We start from the raw sequence: 20216 nt of genomic DNA, 5'->3' as shown, positions 1-20216 counted from the left end.
ACTTCTCCTCCTTACAGTATCTCCTCTCTTTTCCTTCAGGTTCCATAAGACTTTTCTATCTACATCCCTACAAAACTAAACTGGAGATAAAAATGGAAAGATACAGCATCTCAACTCTGTACTGAAAGATCACTTTCACTTTTGTTTGTACATAGGATACCTACACTCTTACCAAATGGCTTATGACAAAAATTTTGTCATCTTGCTATCCTTGTAATTATAAGCTTACTATACTTTTCTTCCAATTCACAGTCATATCTATAATAGTTAGAATGAAGTGATTCCACTGCATTGACTGAATTTGCTTATTCTTGTACCTGTTAGAATGCAATTCCAAAGAAAGAGATGAACTGAAACTGCTTTGCCCTGATTATTAGCTTCTGTCTTTCCTGAACTCTCCAGCCAAGCAGCCAGTTCCATTTCCCCACTGTACTGCACAGAGCACTCCTGAGAACAGGCAGTAATGCTACTGAGGACTAGCTACTGAGATTTGTTTGCCAAGGTTCATGTTCCTATTCTACAATGACAACTTACGCAAAAGTTTATGGACAACAAGAATGGAAGTTAGTTTCAGGTTAGCTAGAAAAGAACCTGAGGCTAGCAATGCAAAAAGCAATTCGTATTGCTTCCACTGATATGATCCTTCTTAAATCTAATCACATTTAGGAACTGCTTCTTTTTTTGATATCCAAAACAGGCTGAAAAACAAATCTGCTAGGCCTTGCACAGTTGGCCTAAATTAAAAGCTAAGATCCTTGTGTCTCCCCCCTAAACAGCCCTCTTGGTGAAATAGTTCTCAATTATCTAGCTTCCAAACTAATGGTAACACTACACTGTGTAAAACAAAACACAGTATGATCAGAGATGCTTGGCTTATTTAAGTGTTGCCATATAAAATTGTAACTCTGATTAGAAAAATAAAAAAATGTTCAGTTTCCCACAGAATTCTCTTTAAGAGAAATGTAAGCATGTAACATTTACTTCTAGCTTCATTCATGAAGTTATCATGCTTTCAAACACTCCTTTTAAAGGACACGTTTGTAAGTATTGGAATAACTATTCCCCTGAACATTTAACTGAATTTAAAGATCTTCAAAGGCAAAGTATGCTTGTATTAAAAACTCATCACCATCCCTCACTCTCCCCCCCCCCCCCAACTGAAATACCGGGCATATTCAGCAACTACTCAGAGGAATTTCATTAATTCAAAAACATATCGTCTGCAATTTATTATATTAAACTGATAGAAAACTTACAGAGTCAGTCTTTATATTGATGCTTGTCTTCACAAGACACAGGCTGCTTGCAACAGTTGCACTGCTTAATTACACAGATGAGCTATCCTGGCACTGTAAAGACATGCTCCTGTCATCAGTTATCTGATAAATCATTTATACTGCCAATCTAATTCAGAGATGGTAGACATGTACCAAACTGTAAGAACAGTAGTCCACGCTCAAATGGTTAATATCACTGGGATCAGATGGGTGCATAAGTTTGTGGGTTTTGCAGTTAAAGAACACCAAGCTTTGGCCTAGCTTTAAGATCTTTAAAGCTATATGCAGTATCCATACCACTATAACCACAGTTACTTAGTATAACAACCAGACTTCATGTTAAGCCCAGTATTTACTCAACCAGACTTCATGTCAAGCCCAGTATTTACTCCACTGTCAACTATGTCATATCTAGACATTCAGCTACTCTTCAGTGAAAACAAGGGAGAAAAAAAAATAGGACAGTATGAATAGGATATTTTTGACCTAACAATGTGGTGTTATGTGAAAAAAAATTAGTCTATCAGTTTTGAGACCAGTTAAGCCTAAAGTGATGATGCACATTCACTCACTACAGACTATGAAGCTTAATAACGACTCCCTAAAAGACTGATCAACCAAGTGTCATAACTAAGACTCAAAAGTGCCTTTTCTAACAGTTCTTTTGAACATGAAACAATCTAAAGAAACCTCCCCCCAATACTTGTTTCTCTCCTATCTCAGCTGTGACCACCTGAGCAAACCTTGACTATGTATGCTCTAGCACTATTCTAACTATAGGATAAAGTTAAGTGTACAAAGCCTTCGTGTCTTCAAAAAAGAAAACAAAACAAAACAAAGTAAATATTTTTACCACTATTTGGCTCAGAACAACTGTAACATAACCAGTTTGTTTGAGCTTCTGAACCTGAAGAAGCTAGCATCGACATCTAAACCATGTTGTATGGGTTCTCAGCTTCAAAAAGCAGTCTGCTTTAGTAACAAAGGCTTATTTACTTAAATAGAGTAACTGTTTCTGTTTGCAGGAAAGAATACATAGGAGTGAAACAGGATTTTTCACATTATGAAATTTGTGTGTTTATCACATTCAAAAAGCATTGATTTTTTAATTTTTTTTGTAACAGTTAGAATGCCAAGGAAAAGCTAATATATTTGGAAGCTCAATTAGCACCTAACAGAGATTACCATATATTTCTCAGGAAATTTGATCTGCCATGTGTTCAACACTTTAGAGTTCAGATAGTTCTGTGGGCACAACAGAAAAATTTAAAAGGGTTGAAAGAAAGACCACACAGTAGCATGAATGTATAAAATTTAGGATTAAGTTAAAAAGATTTTAAGGGTTTGATGATTTAATCCTTGCCCTCATTTTCATGTCTGTTTAAAATCTAATTTCAGTCTAAGCTTAAATTTTTACATCTGTCATGATTGCCTACATGGGCAATTACAGAAAAAATACTGGATGAAAACTGCTCTAGGATGAAGGTTGACAAATTCTTCACAAGACAGTGCAAGGCTGAAACAGGAGTGGGTGGGAGAAGACAGGGTAATTCATACGGTCAGATAAGGACCAAAACTAGAAGCGGGGAGGGGAAAAAGAAAACAAAAAAAAAAAAGTGAAGTCAACTGCATGAAATTGCCCAACATTGAGCAACAGACATGCAAGAAAAGCTGAAGTAACAGTGGAGAGTGGGCCTGACTAGCTTTTGACAGATGGAAAAAATTGAAAACATTTCCCCACTGCACAAGTAACATTATCCACAGTCTTTATTCAAATATATGGAATCAAACCTACTTAAGGGAAAATTTTGATGAACCTCAGCTAAAACAGAAAGCCCTCTGCAGAGCTAGTTTTGAAACAAAAGGGACAGATAATTGCTTAATCTCAAAATTAAGGCTTAAGTATACCAATAGTACTTTATATCAAGCAGTTATCTAAGAATGAGTGGAAAAAGGACAATTTACTTTTTAAAAGGGTGTCCTCTATACACGGCATACATATAAAATACTCTAACATCCTGAAATTTTTTCAAAGCTTTTTGAGAAACACACACAAATAATTCAGATTTAGTCAATTTTATTTACAGTTTGTTTTTTTTACATTTCAGAGCATTACACAATTACATATTCTCATTTTCTGACCTGCAAACAGATACCTTAAACGGAAATATTAAAAAAAAAAGTTAGATACATCCAAAATGCAACAATTACACATCTGACAATTCACAAAGTGTAATTTACTAGGACGTATCCTAAGAATTTAGGAACAACCAGTCAGGAGAAAATCTGACCAATTTAAGCAATCAATTATTTACACATTCAAAACAAAGCCTCTCTTAATCTAAACCTCCAGGCAAATGGCCTGAAAGATTTCTTCAGGAAGAAAGACCAGAAGTTATGATTCACACCTATGCAGCATTAACAGCCCTTGATCCCAAATACTGAGCAACTTCTCAGCTTTGTCTTAGAGCTACAGGCATCCCTCTCAGCTTCTCAGACCCTGAAGTGTTATGTTTGTGCCCCCATGTGCATAGAAAGGCTGAGTGTTTAAGAAGTGGTCACTAAGATAAAACCCCATTTAATCTGGTCTTTAAATTACATGAATTTTTCTTCCTTAAAATTTTTAAGTTTTCTAATGTCATTTAAACTGGCCCTCGCGGTCTTAAGATGTCTACACATGCTTTGGACCCACTTGCTCCAGCCAGACTAAATACATTAGAAACTATTTGAAATAACGTTTAAAGACCATTTAGACAAGGCTTACGTTTCTATACTTCCCTGATGGGCCACAAAAAAATAAAAATAAAATAAAATAAAAATCACAGCTACTACTTTCATCCCTTGTGTTAACCCTTTGCCACACAGCAACTAGGTACATACTAGGTAGAAACTACTAAAAAATTCCCTGCAAATAAGCTGCCTTTCAGCTGAGGCTATGGCTCCTATGCATTGGGTGTTTGAGGAGTTAAAAAAAAACAAACAAAAAAAAACAAACAAAAAACCAAAAAACTCACTTGAAAAATACTGAAATTCTTACTTTAGGCTAATTATGATTGCATGTTCAATTTGTTTAACTTTCAAGAAACTGCTACAAATGGAACAATTTTAGTATAAAAAGAGCAGTCAACCGAGTGCAACTTCTGACTTGGTAAGTCCTTCATGGTAGTTCTTTAACTAGGCTATGAATTTTGTGGAGCCTTCAGATTTCTTGCCTACCTTACTTTCCATGTTCACGTTTCAAACTGTGTCAGCAGGGCCCGAACTTCGGGAGTCAGCTGCTTAGCAGCCTTAGCTGCCTCTGTGATGGCCTTGCGGTAAAGGCCCTTTCTCTTCTTATTAAAGCGCAACTGGAAGTTTTCTAAAAAGGGGGATAGTTGTGAAAGAGCAAGAAAAGATGTTGTTGGGGACCCAAACCACGATATACGAGCCTCCTGTCGAACTAAAAGGCCATTATCTTTCCGGCTCACAGTTATGGTAAGAATACGGGCTGGCCACCAAGGGAAGCCATAAATCTTGGCCCAAACAATGTCCCCTACACATATGGTCCTGCCATCTGGTGTGACACATTTAGAGACGTTTTTGGAAAAGACTTTCATTTTCAAGGAATTACTGAGCTTTTTCTCTTCCTTTGAGGAGGAGGAGGAGGAGGAGGAGGAGGAGGAAGGTGCATGCATGCTGCCTGGAGGAAAATCAAAGCTTTCAGTAGAGCTACACTCAGAGTTGGTAGATTTCAAATCATCTGTGCTATCACTACTACAAACTGATGCACTGGAAGAGTCAGATTTCTTTTGATTAAGGGTCATATAAACCGTTATATTGCTTTTGCTGCCTCTCTTGCCCAATGTCTGGTGTTCATCCTGATCAACAGTTACATGCACTTCACTTGTGTCCTGAACCTCACTGCTGGCCTCTTCAGGGCCTTTTGAGGGGCTCTGATTTTCTGAAGGGGCCTCACCTGCTGAGCGGGTGGAGGAGCAGCGAGACTGGGGCTTGGTTGCCATCTTGCCACTCCGTATTTTCTCAAGTCCTGTCTTGAGAGAAGAGTCATTTTCTTCATTTCGATATCTTTGTGGCTTTAAACGCAATCGGGGTGGGAGGGAACCTGAGCTGGTGTTCTGAAGACGCCGTGTGAAGTGGACCTTTGAATGTGCATTTTTGGAAGAGGAGGTTGCACTCTGCTTCTTTTGTGCCTTTTCTTTGGCCATTTTCAAGACTTCCCGAGCTTTTGCATGATCCATGTTTTTGCTCTGGAGAACTTTTTTCGTATTTAACTGCGCTTTTGAAGTATTTGCTTGTGCAGAAACTTTAACTACTCTGCTTCTGCTGTGGGCAATATTTGAAACCTTGACCACAGCGTTCCTTTTCTGGCTTTCATTTTGGCTTTTTCCATCCACTTTATGGTCAGTCTTAAGTTTTTTATTCACAGTAGTCACACTCTCATTTCTTCGTTTTTTATTATCCTCATATTTTGAAGAGTCACTTGCATTGCCACCTTTTTTAATTTCTTTTTTTTCTGCAACAACACTGTTTTTGCACTTGTCACATAAGACCTGCCTGGGTCGTAGCTTGATAGCATTCATAATAGAAGTGGGTTCCTCCCTGTACATTTTACGCTTGGGCCGCTTAATTTTCCGGGGTGGAGGCTGAGGTATTGACTGGTTATAGGTGTCCCTGATAAACAAAGGAGGAGGATATGGCGCTCCCTCATGAAAGAGAGGAGGTGGTTTAGAAGTCCATAGGCTTTTAGCTAGGCTAGGTTCTGATGGCTGCGTGGGAGAAGAGTCATCAGGGACTGCAGCATTAGATTCACACTTCACTTGTGCCTCATCTTGGAATGGTTTACTTTGGAGCTGCATGGCTTCAGGTTTATCCTTGTATTCCCTTTTAGGAAATATGGTCACAGGGATTCCATGGGGTCCAAACCTTAAAGAGAAAAAGAAAGAACATATTAAAGGTTTTGATGGATTTTTTGCTGTATAAAAAAAAAAAGTTTGAGAAGCTGTCTACATTACAAAACTACCATTTGAGAGAGACAGGTGCTGGGCAAAGTCAAAGCATCATATCTGGACTTACTTTAAGTTTTCAAAAAGCAGGATACCAAAACCAAGTCAGCAGAGAATGTGAAATACACAACTTCACTTGCATCAAATCCTGTTGTATCAAAAATACATAACTATAGTAAAGAAGTGCTGAACATGTTACACAAAAAAACCCTCTAGAGACCGCATTAAAAGATCTCTATATTTTTAGAAAATGCTTAAAAACACACAAACTACACACTCAGCAAGACATGCCCTCAACTCCAAACCTGCACAAGRTTTCTATATTAAGTCAATTTAAGTGAAGAAGGCATCTTCATTGTTTTATATAATTCTTCAATTTTTGGCATAGCACAAAACACTGAATTTGTTCTAGATTTAATCATGGCAAATATACAATGAATAAATACTAGCATTTTAGAGATAGTGCTGTCATTCCTCATATACAAGAAACATCCATGAAAGAACAGCAGTTGATTATCTGATGCATTACAGCATAAGCCTTTCTAGACCGTTTAAGTTTATTCCAGCAAAAATATCCTTACCATTTCAGTCTGGTACAAATCATTTTCCCCCCTGTTCTGCAAGCAGATTACCACCTTAAACTACTGCCTACTTTTCTCCCGAAAGCTCTAGGCACTTCAAGATCTGTACTGCTCTGTTTGAGACATATACAGGACCTTTAACCACCCTGGCTAGTTCTAAGAGAGTAGAATGAAAAATCCCTTTAAGACTTAAGCATTAGTTCAACTTTCCTGTAGTAACAGAAGTAGTACGTTGCTCACCAGGAAACCAGCGGTTCTTGCAAAGTTTTATGCAGAGGGAAACATTTTATCAGTTTACAAGGCTTCCCTTCTCCACAGAGGGAATCAAACAATAAATACACTCATTTTTCAACGTTATCCTTCTGTCCTTAGGACATGTAAGGAGGGATTATAAAAGCCAGTTTACCCTTTCTTCTGTTCCACATTAGTATTGACCATTTGACACTACACAGAGCTTTAACTATACCATTCAGCATTCTTGAGCTTTGCCTGAATCCAGCTCCCATACACTCAACAGTGTTTGGCTTACATTAGGTGATATTATAATCAGTATGAGCTTAATGCAGCAAGAACATGCAATTCAAGGCTGCAAATCAAATGCCAACCCAACCATTTTGAATCACTAAATGGTGTTTGCACTGTAGGTACTCATATCCCACCTGACAAGAGAGTGGAGTAATTATCAAAGACTTGTCTTCAGGTTAATGCTAGTCCATTTGGCACTGCAGCTGCTTAACTGCAACATCCTCCTCATTGATTAAACTGAAATTTATTTACAGTCTATGGTTGCCTCTTAACTAAGTATAAATGCCAAATTCTTGTCTATTTTCCCCTAACACTTGTGGCTTATACAAGTACCTTGATTTTGGCTTTTATTTCTTGAAAATTTATTTTGAAACAGGTCAGCCTATGTGCTAGCAGAGTCTTTACACCTGGTGAGCAGAGTCACCAAGTCTTCACTTATTTGTGCTTCCACAAACCTGTTAAGTCTCTGTTTACACTTAAAGTTGTAATTGAAGCAAACAAACCATCCAAGATTGAGCTATCCAATCAGTATGCACTTCATAATAAGAGGGGAATAGAAGGAGCAAGCAAGCTACTCGAGGGGCAATCCAATCAATTTTGTTTTCATAAAAAAAAAAAAAAAAAAAGGAAGGAAGGAAGGAAGTTGAACACTTGACAATTTACCCATAAAAAGTATCAACATACACCTAGTTACTCATGCACTCATACATTTGAGCTCTGGAGACAGACACAGGAGACCACAAACAGTTTAAGCACTATTCTGGCATTACACATGGGCTGATGTGTGTGCTCTTTACCACAAAATACTCTATCATCCCAGTAAAATTCATTTCACAGGGTGGGCCCACTTCAGTTGAACTTAGATGTTCCCCAATTAAGAACACTGCCTGTTTATGAAGCACGGTCTACTTGACTACTGAAGGCCACAATGAATTACAAACATTTAGCAGCAGATGCAMGTATTTTTCCAGCCTTCTGAAAAAACAGCAAGTCTGGCATTAATCCATAAAGAATCATAACTAAGTTTTAAAATTGCCTTAAAGTTCCAAAGGTCCACCAAGTGTAAGAAAGTTTATTTTCCACACTTTCCCTTTCATTAACGATTACAAATAAGTAATTCAACTCCAAATAAGGTTTTAAAAGAAAGTATCAACTGATAATAAACTAGCAGTATTTAGAATGTTACTGGCATCCAGATGTTCACCTTTTCCATAGCAATAAAACCTGGATCCCATCCTTTACCACCTGAATAAAAATTACAGGATTAAAAAAAAAAAAAAAAAGAGTTAACTTACTGCAAGAGTTAAGAACAAGAATTCCTAGACAAGGCAAGAACTCCATTGCATAAATTTCAGTCCCAAACATCAGACCAGAAAAGAAAGAATAGGATTGTAATATGAAGAAGGACAAAACCCATGCAGAAACACATCACACCTTCATTGTTTCAGGAACTGTATTTTCTAGTCCACCCCAAGACATTTCCAGGGACCAGTGCACAAGAATCTCTTCTAGAGAACATTTATGCCGACTCAATATTAGTAAGTTAACCACTACGATCAGTAACCTGGGAAGAAGCAGATCATAGAGACTGCAAAGAGGTCTCCAGTGGTATCCTGTTCTAATGCTTCATTTCTCCTTCCCTAGATTTCTTTTCTCAGCTTCTACTGCCCCACAAGCAAAGCCAGCATGATTAGCACTCCAAGTACATAAAATAGACTAGTGGGAAGTGCAGCATACAACTGATACCATGAAGGAAGCAGAGATTACTACTGTACCTTAGACTGTAATCTTTTCTTTCAAGCATCTGTGTAACACAGGTCAAAGAGCTGATGAACAGGACTGTTGAAGTGCAATTTTTTATACAAGATGCAAACCTGCTTCAGAGTCTTTTTTAGTAAGACAACAGCAACCCATACTGAATCTCTGAAGCTGGGACCTGTATCACAAGAGGTACTGTTCTAAAGGAATGTGCTAGAATTTGCTGTCCCTGTCTACTTAAAAATTAATGAAGTCTAGAATTAGAGAACATTCACAATTATTATCTATCACCAGTTATGCCAAGAGCAAATGAAGACATTATTCCTATAGATTGCGTGTTAATATATAAACACATCATCAGTCAAGACATAGTTCACGTGACCTACAAGATAAATTTCACAAATCAAGAGAGGGAATATTACTTCCAAAAGCTGAATGTACGGCTGCTTTTCTCCAGTTATATAGCTTGGAAGAATGATACAAAAAATAAGAAGAGAAAACAAGCACAGATTTAGGAATGAAACAGAGTAAATGATACAGGAGAAAACATGAAGACAAAGGAGAAAGGTAAGAAGAAAAGACAAAACAGAGCATGGCATCTCTTCCTTACCACAAAAGATATGATCAGAACAAACCTATCAAAGATAAGACATGGTAGAACATCTAATGAATTTAATAGCTAACTCATTTTCAAGTATTTATTGCACATACTAGAATTTCAAAGCCCATTTTTTGTACCACTGGTTGGTGGACCTTGAAGGCAAATGCTTCTTACAGAATCCCAGTAATTGTTTCTGTTATGCCAACTACACATTAGCTAAGAGTATCACGTTTGTAGTTTAGATATTAAAGTTTCAAAAGCTAGCATCTGGGTCATCTACTGTAGAGACGAAAATGGTCTAAAAGGCTACCATAAAAAGTTTTAAAAATCCAAGCAACACAACTCAGATGTACCATGACATAAATAACACTTACCAATCTACACATCAGTGTTGAATAGAGACTATATCATCGAAATCTAGCAGATCTGCATTAAAACAAACCATTTCAGTTATGCCACATCAGTAAGACTACCCAAGCATTTCATATGTATCATGCTGCATGTTTAAGTACTACAAGAAGTTGTCTTTAGAGATTACATTCTTGTGGAAAATACTCATCCTGAAATATCACCTGTCCTCACTATATTACTTTCCTCCAGAAAAATCAATTCTTGGAAGACGCATACTGCATTTACTGTTTGGAGAGAGAGAAAAATGTATATAGATAAAGAAATCTCCGTCTGTGCATAAGTTCAATCTGGTTATTATATATTATGCAAGAGTGGACTATACATAGTTCTTCCTCAGAACATCACTTGAAGGACTGGAAAGGTGCTTTGATAACAGCTCGTTTTCAGACCCCCTAGGAAAACCAAAATAAGAAACAGGTACTAGAAAAATAATGTAATGCTGTTCCAGAAAACAATGCATCACTACTTCAAATCTACTCTAAATTAGAATGATTTTTCTGTCTTGCCAAGCTTCCTCTTTCAAAAGATGTCCAGGTTCTTTTTGCTTTGAAAAGGCACCTCTAAGAGAGAAGACTGACAACACTCTTTGTAAGAAATATACCTCCAAGACTGTTAACAAGTAACCAGTGCAATCAGCAGGATCTAATCACATTTCTGCTGTATATATCACTTTAATATACATATGCATTAAAGACAGATACGATAAATATCAACAGGAATAGCAGGAACTATTTCTAAATAAAAAAGTAATGAGGTATATGAGATCCCTTCTGATGGAACCAAGTCCAGTTAGCTTTACACTGGGAAGTGCTTTCAATTGACTAGGATATGCAAGGGCAGAAATATGATAGAAGCAGTCAGGTTTTATTTACACAGTTTGTCAACTGAAAGCAATGAATAGGTAGCCATATCATCTTTTGTAATTATGCAAAAGCTAGTTTTGGTGTCAAACCTAGAAGCCTGACACTTAAAGCAATATAGAATTGTATTATAGATATGTAAACTTGGTTACTTCAGACAAAAGAACGCTTTTGTACACATTAATTCCTATAGCAGGACTATTACAATGAATATATATTACTATTTAAATTGTAYGCAAAACAGAGCACAGGGGTGCACGTGCACACGTGTGCGTGTGTGTGCATTTAAAATATGAGATAAGGAACAAGCCTTGATTAAATTTGTAACAATGTGCACATAAAGATTTAAACAATACATCCTGGGGCAGGGGGTTAAGATGCTCTGTGAAGTGTTACACTCTCATCTTTGGCCTGCAATGTCTTAAGTTTTGTTTCTCTAATAAAAGAAAAGCAAAATTGAAAGCACTTTGTTCTACCAAAAAGAACCAAAGAAAAGAACGCAGTGAATCGGTTCAGAAGTATTTCACGTTTGTCTGCAAACACTTCGAATCAGTGTCAATGAAGCACAGTAACTCCCTGTGTTGTGGTGTTAAATCAAGTCTGCTGTAAATGACTATAAACAAAACTGATCTTCACCACCAAGTTGGCCTACAGTAATCTCAGATTACCTTTTTATGCATTGTTCTTGTTTACTCAATAACATCCGTATGTGTTTTTTAGAAGTCAAAACAGGAAATAATTTAAGTGATTTTTATCACCTGGATCGAGGTTCAAAGACTCTAAATACTAGGAATATAACAATATACTCATACACTATAGGGCTAAGTATATTTATTTCACGCATGTATCTAAATTGCATTAGGGATTAAGTTATGATATATAATGTACTATATAATTGGATGATAGCTATTTGAACACAACGTATTTGGGAATTCCTTAAATACCCTGTATCCCAAACACAGATTATGTAATAACCTATTTTTAATATAGAATTTAGTTGGTGTGATAAAGTATAAATATGGAACACGTTGCTTTAAATGGCAGGCACCTTACAGAAAAAAGCATACACAGAAGCCAAACTATCAGCTCAGCAGTTGCTCACCTCCCGAGTAATGTAACACTAGGCTAAATTGACTAGGAAATGCCCATTTCATTTAGAGCTCTAAAAGCATGGCAGAAGACTGCAGTTTAAGTGACTCTCCCAGCACATGTCATCAAGAACACCAGTTGCCTCACCACCACAAAAGTCTGTGCACCAAGAGAAATTTGGCTGAAATAATGACATGTGAAAATCCATATCTAAGAAAACTAGTAGGAAGCTTATGTACTGAAAGATTTTTACTGATCAGTGTTGAGCCTGGTGTTTTCAAGCAGGTACACTTGCCTGGCACCAAAGCTTTGGTTTTTGGCATACTTTCAATGCAGAGGAAAGACAAGAGCAGGCTGTGGGTATAATCGAGTTGGAAACAGTATCTTGAGAAGGCTAGTTAGAATTCCAAGAGAGCAGCTGTTTTTAATCATTCCTAACCACTGTCACCCAGGTCTCCTTCTGCAACAACTATACAAATGGAAAGCTATGATACCAAATAATATGCAAATATACCAAAGAATGTATTAACTTACAGTACATGATCCCATTAAGTTAAAGTCCTTCTTTGAAGGACTTGGACTTCCATGAAACTGAATCACAGAAGTCCACATAGTCCGGATGCTGAAGTAAACTTCGAAGAATTAGCCAATGTAGAGACTGAACACTCTAAGTTGATAAGCCTGAAGGGCACTTACATGGTTCCAAATACCTGCTTTTTCCTCACAGATGTGGGAAGGTATCCCTCACCTTTTCATCACAAAGAATTTACGTGCGAACTCTCAGAATTTCCTTCAGTTTTCTGCAACTGCACCTCCATATTAGTAGGCCTAAATATCAAGAGTTTTATCAAAGATACAAACAAGTAAGCTTATTTAGAAGATAGAATGTATTTTAAAACTTTAGGCCCCCTACTAAGAACAGCAATTTTACTCTGACATAACCACAATGCTGAAGGTCCATTTAAACTGTAGCCCTCTAAATCCATCAGCGTTACTAGTTACAAACACCCATTTGGAAGTGTTACACAATTGCAAGGTTTTAAGATAGGATACCTTGAAGATACATTTAAAGAACATCCACATACCAGCCAAAACCAAGAAACTTGGAAGAGAATGGTATTAACAGATGAACTTTAAGCACTTCAATGTCAAGAGGTACAAGATTCATCAGTTCCACAGCAGTGGAAAAAACAAACAAACAAACAAACAMACACACACAGTGGCTGACAGCATACTGAAAATTTCACCTCCATCCTTTGTGTCTCAGCACTTCAAGCTAAAATAAGTCATGCTACTCTCAAGAAACAATGGCAGCTCACGCTGTCAGAAGACATAAAGGCATACCATAAGAAGAAGGGACAATTTTACCATCACCCATTACATCTCAGTCCAAGAACAGTGAAATACTGCCATTTTAGGAAAGAGTAGTTTGTGGCACAACCACAGAGATGCCTCATCTACCAGCAAGACTAGAGCTTATTGATTTGAGGAGGAAAAGTCACACTTAGCACAGTATCAGAAACAGAAGCAATTTAGCCTACTGTGTCCGAGTTCAGTATAAGCCGCAGTTATAAAAGGTCTTCTTCCTGTACTAGCAAAATCCTAAAAGCTAGTCCAGTTTTATTAGCCACTTTGGAATAGAAAGTTGAAAAGAGTTAGTCTTTCAAAAAGCATTTGATAAGGGACAACAAATAAATCTCAATAAAGTTTTGGATGTAGGTAGAGGCACAAGAGAAACTATTTTCATATATAGGAGCTTAAATATTATAGAATCATAGAATAATTTAGGCTGGACAGGACCTCAGAAGGTCCTCTGATCCAACCCTCTGCTCTAAGCAGGGCTAACTTTCACACTAGATCATTCGTTATAACTTCTAAGTCAGTCACAAAGCAAGCATATGTAATTTGCTCTTCTAGCCAAACATACTCGCATCACATCTATGTTTCCAGTGTCTTGGAGAGAAAAGTAAGTATCAAAAAGTTATGGCTATTCCTTAAATGCTAGCATTCCATCAAGCTCCTTCACATGTCCAAGAAACAGCTAAAGGAAAGAGGTGATAATTTTAGAAATACCTTGCAAATTTGGCAGAAGTTTCAAAAAAAAAAAAAAAAGTAACATATACATTTCTTTATCACTGAAAATGTGTATTGTAGAATATTGGTAGTTCTACAGTAGTTAAACTTTCCCCAGACAAGGAAGAACAAATGTCCATATTTATTAAATTAAGTTAGTAGTAAAAGAAAAGAGTCAGGCAGGGAGAAACATGCCGTATCTTTTTCAATAAGAGAGCAAGACTTCTGCTGTTTCCTCCTTTACATCAGCTATACCATCCTTCAACAGCAGATCCTGAACCTTTCGCAATTTGGAATACCTTGTTTCTTTACCTTTCTTGGCACACAGAGTAACAATACAATAGATTCACTCCTCACAGATCATATTAGCAAAATGCTGGCATATATAGACCACAAGCTTCAAGAAGCATTAAATGTAAGTGATTTAAAAATTTAACAGATGTTCTGCAGATTAAGGTGACATAAACTAGGGAAGGGCTGCAACAGTTCATTTATCCTTACACTTTTGCAGTAGAAAGTTCAATGAATAAATCAGGAAAAGCATAGGATTCAGGAGTCTCCAAGTTTTAGCTGAAAAATGATACTAGGATTATAGGAATGTGAAGCTGTCTATACGAGTGTACTTCCATTATATAGTTCATGCATACCTTACTGCAAGAAGTCTTTTCCCTTATCTTTCACAATGAAAGCCCAATTTAGATATAATTTTCAAACACCTGTCTGCTAGCAATCCACTAAATATCTTTTGGTTGCCTAAGATTTTTAAGCCACAAAGCAACTCTCCTCACTAAGAGCTATTATGATCATACACAAGTCAGAAGGGAAGCAGCTTAGAGAAAAAGACAAGAGGAAGACACAAGAATCCATCATATCTGTAGAATTAGAAACAAAAGTTTGGACAAATGATAAAGAGGTAGAAAGTCTGAATCCTGCCTGTCAGCAAAAACAACAAAATATAAATCTATTCCCCTCCCTGCCCATACACTTAACCTTTGGAAAAGGAGGGGAAAATTAATTATCCTCTCTCCAGAAGAGCATTCGAACAGGCTAAAAGCAGGATTTTCTAATCCTACATTAAAACTTGCAAATGCTATGCTCATCAGGTATTTCCTTACTGTCTGCTTCCTCCAGGTGCAGAGCAAGCTTTACAGTAATTCTGAGCCAGCAGGTGGCATTAACATCTCACAGACCCTAAGCACACAGTGTTTGTCAAATGCTGGACACACACAAGCTTAAAAGCCCTGTATCCAACTAATAGTTTTTAATGACCGTTTCAAGAATGGCATGGAAAGTTAGCTACAGTCTTGTTTGAAGCGTTCCACTATCCACTCTGACAAAATAAGATGCGCTTGCCTTCTCCTGCTTGATGGTTGGCTGCACTTCCTGGCTCTCGTATCAGCAGCACTCCATCAGCTACACGTCGAGGAACTCACATCAGAACCTTATCCTAGCCTGCAACAGGGCACTTAAAAGATAATGGCAAGACTAATAGCAAAGTTTAGCATCAGGATCACATTTTTAATCTGTACAATAAGCCCTCAGAGTAACAAAAGTGGAGATATGTCCTTCTTTAAAGGACATACACTCAACACGGAAAAAGAATGTTCTACTGCGTAAGATAACGGCTCAGGAATTGGTAGATGTGGCTCCCAATTTTCAGCCCATTTTCAAAGCTTCCTGTGCAACTGCTGACAGGCTGATGTGTAGTACATCAGGCTGCCATCAGTAGCCATGGAGAAAACATTTCCTTACCTCAAACAAATGCGGGAATAAAGTCCACTGAACACTGAGGTACTTGTATAAATGAAGTGAATTATAAACTCCCAAATGGACATCCTATTTACAGAGCATCACTGGGGGGGTGGGGGTGGGGAGTGGAAATCAAGCCTTTAATACATACACCATCAACTTCACAAAGTCTGCAAGAACAAAATGCAAAGTCAGTAGTGCATCACTGCAACAATGGAAACAGAATGGGGGCGAGAGGAAAGAAACTTTAAAAATGGGAATATATAGGGATATTTTAGCTTCTCTTCCAGCCTGAAGTTTAAGTAATTTAGAACATGACTTTAACAGACTGTAAAAAGTTCCAGTAGACAGAATTTCAAAACAGCCATTAAAATTTACTCTTCTTAGTACTGTATAGAAGTAGGACTTTCATTGCCCTGGAGGGGAAAGCAGAAAGTAAAACCCAAAAAGGACCAGGAATTATTTTCTTCAGAGTATACGATGAAAGCAGTATTAGCACCTGCAATGAACACATCAGCCACTTTCTGAAGCAAGTGAATAAGTTAATCTTAATAAAAAAATTCATTAATGGAATTCTTTCACAAAGTCTTAAGATAGTGATCTACAGGAAACAAAATTTGCATTAGGAAAGTTTTTTGATTATTCCCATGCATCTGGGATGGGCTAAAGGAGACAGCTTCCATAACCATCCCTCTTCTATACTAGAAATCCCACTGTTTTCATGTAAATCCATGCTGAAACTGACGTAGTTTTGATTTAACCCTCACCCTTCCATTTTATTCTTAGTAATACCAAAGTCTGCTAGGCTCCATTATAGAGGCAGACTCAGAAGGAAGTTAATGAAAAATGTTAATATCCAACAAATCAAGTGCTGCAACACAATATAAAAAAGAACACATAAAAAGTATAAACTGACACCTGACCAGTTCTATTGCAAGCCACTTACCAACAAAATCTGAAAATCTAGAATAAAACTTAAATATCTTGGGCACTCCTGTAACACCTGTTTTCTGATAAACACTTGAATTTCTTATAGGTAGCAAGTTCTTAGACTATTTCTAGAGTTCACTTACCACTGCATTCCTTTCTTTGGGATATTTGAACACAGACTTCTATTCAACCACAAATATTTACTCATCACCAGCCAAATATAATACCAATAATACCAACCTTATATCTAGAAACTCAATCCTCATTGTCCAGGCACTCTAAAGAGCTTGGTTTTCAGAATTTAAACTTTATCTCTTGGATTCACATATAACAAGGGCCCCTGAAGGAAGTCCAGGATCATATGGATGGAGAGGAGAGTATAAGTGGTCCCTCAACTACGTAAGAGTACCTGAGAGAAATAATACAAGCCTTCATGTATCACTTTTCCACCATTCTTACGATGAAAACTTGCTCCATGGAGTGTGTTTAAAACCAGGGGAAACCGAGATGCGTGCTTCCACTGAAGCCACAATGCAAAAGAACCAGACAGTCTGACTGCCACAGATGACCTTTACTGCACAGGGCTGCATTAGGTCTGCTGTGCAAGAAAAGGATCCTCAGTGCACAAGGAAACCTCAGGCAATGAGGGGATGTTTGTGGTCAATATGCATTTTATAAGATATGATCTTTTTCAGCATGGAGAAGTTGGCATTTTCCTTGTTCACACACACAGACCTCTAGCAGTACTAGTAGCATGTGCTTTGTCACCCTGCTAACCATTAGGGACCAGAGCAATAATACAATTTTGCCGATACAGACTTCAGACCTACAAAAGAACAGATGTTAACCAGCATTATAATTCAACATCTCCTGGCCTGGTTTAAAGCATTTAATATTTCACACTAGAAGTGAATACTGTATGCAGATTTTAGTGCTTGACTTTTAAAGATAAATTGATAACTTTTTATTTCAAACCCTAACAACTTATAAATTTAGAACTTACTTCCATGACATTATCCAGAACTTGGTTTCAGAAAAGGCCTTCTGTTTCAAAACATAAACAAGAAGCTAGGCCCAGACCAAAAATGCAGGTCACTAATACCCTTCTTTTAGAAGGCGTTGACAATATTGATATTACAAAAGAGCTATTAAACAGCTGCTAGTAACCTGAACAGTAGCGAATAGGACATAAGAATACACATGCAGTTTAAACTATGAAAAAAATGCACTTTTTGCATTCCATCTATCTTAAACAGTAAAAAAACCTGGTCAAATTTCACTTTTTTCTCATGTAGTTGCATAGTGCTTATATGTTCAGAATACAAACAGTAAGGGCAAAAGATATTTTCACCTGTAAATGGTAGTTGAATGTTTATCAACATACACTCAGATGAGTTCTTGCCTTCCTATAGCAAGGGGTTCTTGGAAGGCTATGAGAAAAGAAAACCCAAACCTCACAGTGTGAAAAAGCTTAACTTACTTTGTGATAGATATCAGTTCCTGAAATAAAAACCTGGTATTTAAGAACCATTATACTTCACCCCATACATTACATACAAGGAGCAATTAGTACCAATAACCATACTTCAGGGCTGCAATAACCCGGCTTGAAAACCATTATTCTGAAAAAAATAACATGTACCAAAATATAAGGTTACCTAGGCAATGCACAACACAAGGCAACAGGAAAAAACAATCTCCGGGTCTGAATATACAGAGACTGGAACAGATGTCAACGTCTGCAGCCCAGGTCTTTCTGCCCAGCAGCCAGGAGCCGTGGAGGCCCGACGTGAGCCGCAACCGAGTTAAAAGGAAGCGTCCATGTGCTCGTCCCTCCCCCGGCCCCCGCTTCCCAGGTCCCATTCCGCACCGCTTTTGCGCTACGAAAGGCGCGGGCCAGGCAGCCGCTGCCCCCGTCTATGCCGCTTTGGGGGGGGGGGGGGGGGGAAAGCGCCTTGCTCCCCCTTCCGACCCGTTTTGCGGGCGAGGCCGGGCGGCAGGGCCGGGGCAGGGGCCCGGTAGGCCCCAGGGCTGCGCGCCCTCCCCGCGGCTAAAGGGGGCCGAGGCAGGAGGCGGCGGCGAGCTCCGGCCCCGAGGGGRCAGAGGCCGCCCGGCCCCCGGGCGGGCGTCCCGGCTGCGGCCTCCCGGGGCCGGGGCTCGGGCTCGGCACGGCTCCGCCGTGAGGTCTCACCTTTTAGAGAGGTCCATGAGGACCCCCGAGAAAAGCTTCTCTCCCAGCCGGAACGAGACCACCAGAGCGTCCTCGATGATGTGATCCAGGGTGACCCGCACCTCGGAGCCCGGCAGCAGCGGAGCCGCCGCCGCCGCCGCCTCCCCTCCGGCCGGAGCCACGGGCACCGGGCACTCCGGCTCGGCAGCGGCGGCATCAGCAGCATCCGGCTCCTCCTCCTCCGGCCGGGACGGCTCCTCCCCGGGCTCCGGCTTCACGGAGCCCCCAGTAGCCGGCGGGCAGGGCTGCGGCTCCTCCTCGGGAAGTTCAGGGTGCCCAGCAGGCGGCGGGCAGGGCTGCGGCTCCTCCTCGCGCTCCGGGCTCGGCGCTCGCCGGTGCTCGGCCTGGGGCGAGCCCACCTCCGGGGTGAAGGACGGCAGCTTCTCCGCCGCCGTCCCCTCGGCTTCCGGCTCCCGCGTCCCGGCCGGGCTGCGGGAGAGCTGCACGGGCGGCGGCGGCGGCTGCTCGGCCTCGCCGGGAGCGACCTTCCCCCCGTCGGCCTCCTCCCCATCAGGCACCACCGACTCGACGGCCTCGGTGACGGCAGGGAGAGGGTCCGCGCCGGCCTCGCTGCCTGGGATAGGCTCCATCTCGGGCTCAGCTTCGCCGGCCCCCCCATCGCCCGGCACCGCTGCAGTCGCTGCCGCCTCCGCAGCCATGGCCGCCATTTTCTCTGCTGCTTCACCGCCGCCTCCCTCCAGCAGCGGGATCGATAACCGCGGCCTTCCCCGCCCGCCTGGGAGGGAGGGCCCGCCCCCTAGGGCAGCATCTGGCAGCCTATTGGCGAGCGCGGCTCGATTCTCTACTGCTAATGGAGAGAGGAGCAGTCCGTCAAGCCCAGCGGGAACTTCCCGTTGGCCAGCGGGGACTTCATTCAATGGAGAGTCGGGAAGAGGAAGAAGGGGTGTGGCTTGAAGCTCTACACGCCGTTACAGACTAAAGGGGTGGGGCCTTTGGTGCTATTCCGCCACCCCATTGGCGGAGGGAGGAGCCGCTCCCCTGAGAGGCCGGTAATTGGTGGGGGCTGGCGTCCGTCAGGGAGCGCGAGGCGGGAGCCGCGCGGGGGACGGCATGCGCGCTGCGGGCGGCGGGGCGAGGGCGCGGGGGAAGATGGCGAGGGCAGGAGGGC

The 20216-nt window shown here is 40.2% G+C and overlaps 2 protein-coding genes across 18 annotated transcripts in view; one reads left to right on the top strand and one right to left on the bottom strand.

Annotated features, from left to right (window-relative positions):
* The window catches only part of PWWP2A (PWWP domain containing 2A), a 43809-nt gene extending 23972 nt beyond the window's left edge, over positions 1-19837 (bottom strand). For 3 of the 7 annotated variants that reach the window (XR_003257767.1, XR_003257766.1, XM_026091394.1), the window contains exons 1-2: positions 19049-19837; positions 4494-6200 (exon numbers count right to left, since the gene is read on the bottom strand). Coding sequence is in view for 3 of the 7 variants with exons in the window: in XM_026091394.1 (XP_025947179.1) it covers positions 4508-6200; positions 19049-19755 (2400 nt within the window). In the remaining 4 variants the exon portion in view is untranslated. Of the gene's footprint in view, positions 1-1256; positions 6201-19048 lie in introns of all 7 variants that reach the window. The other 4 variants (XR_003257768.1, XM_026091396.1, XM_026091395.1 and 1 more) reach the window with 2 other exon arrangements.
* Positions 19838-20001: 164 nt separating this feature from the next.
* The window catches only part of FABP6 (fatty acid binding protein 6), a 45531-nt gene continuing 45316 nt past the window's right edge, over positions 20002-20216 (top strand). For all 11 annotated transcript variants that reach the window (XM_026091413.1, XM_026091408.1, XM_026091406.1 and 8 more), the window contains exon 1: positions 20002-20097. The gene's annotated coding sequence lies outside the window, so the exon portion shown is untranslated. The remainder of the gene's footprint in view (positions 20098-20216) is intronic.

Source organism: Apteryx rowi, unplaced genomic scaffold, assembly GCF_003343035.1.
Source record: "Apteryx rowi isolate R43461 unplaced genomic scaffold, aptRow1 scaffold_90, whole genome shotgun sequence".
Classification (NCBI taxonomy): domain Eukaryota; kingdom Metazoa; phylum Chordata; class Aves; order Apterygiformes; family Apterygidae; genus Apteryx; species Apteryx rowi.
Note: the sequence above shows the minus strand (reverse complement) of the source record. Positions and strands in the feature narration are given on the sequence as shown.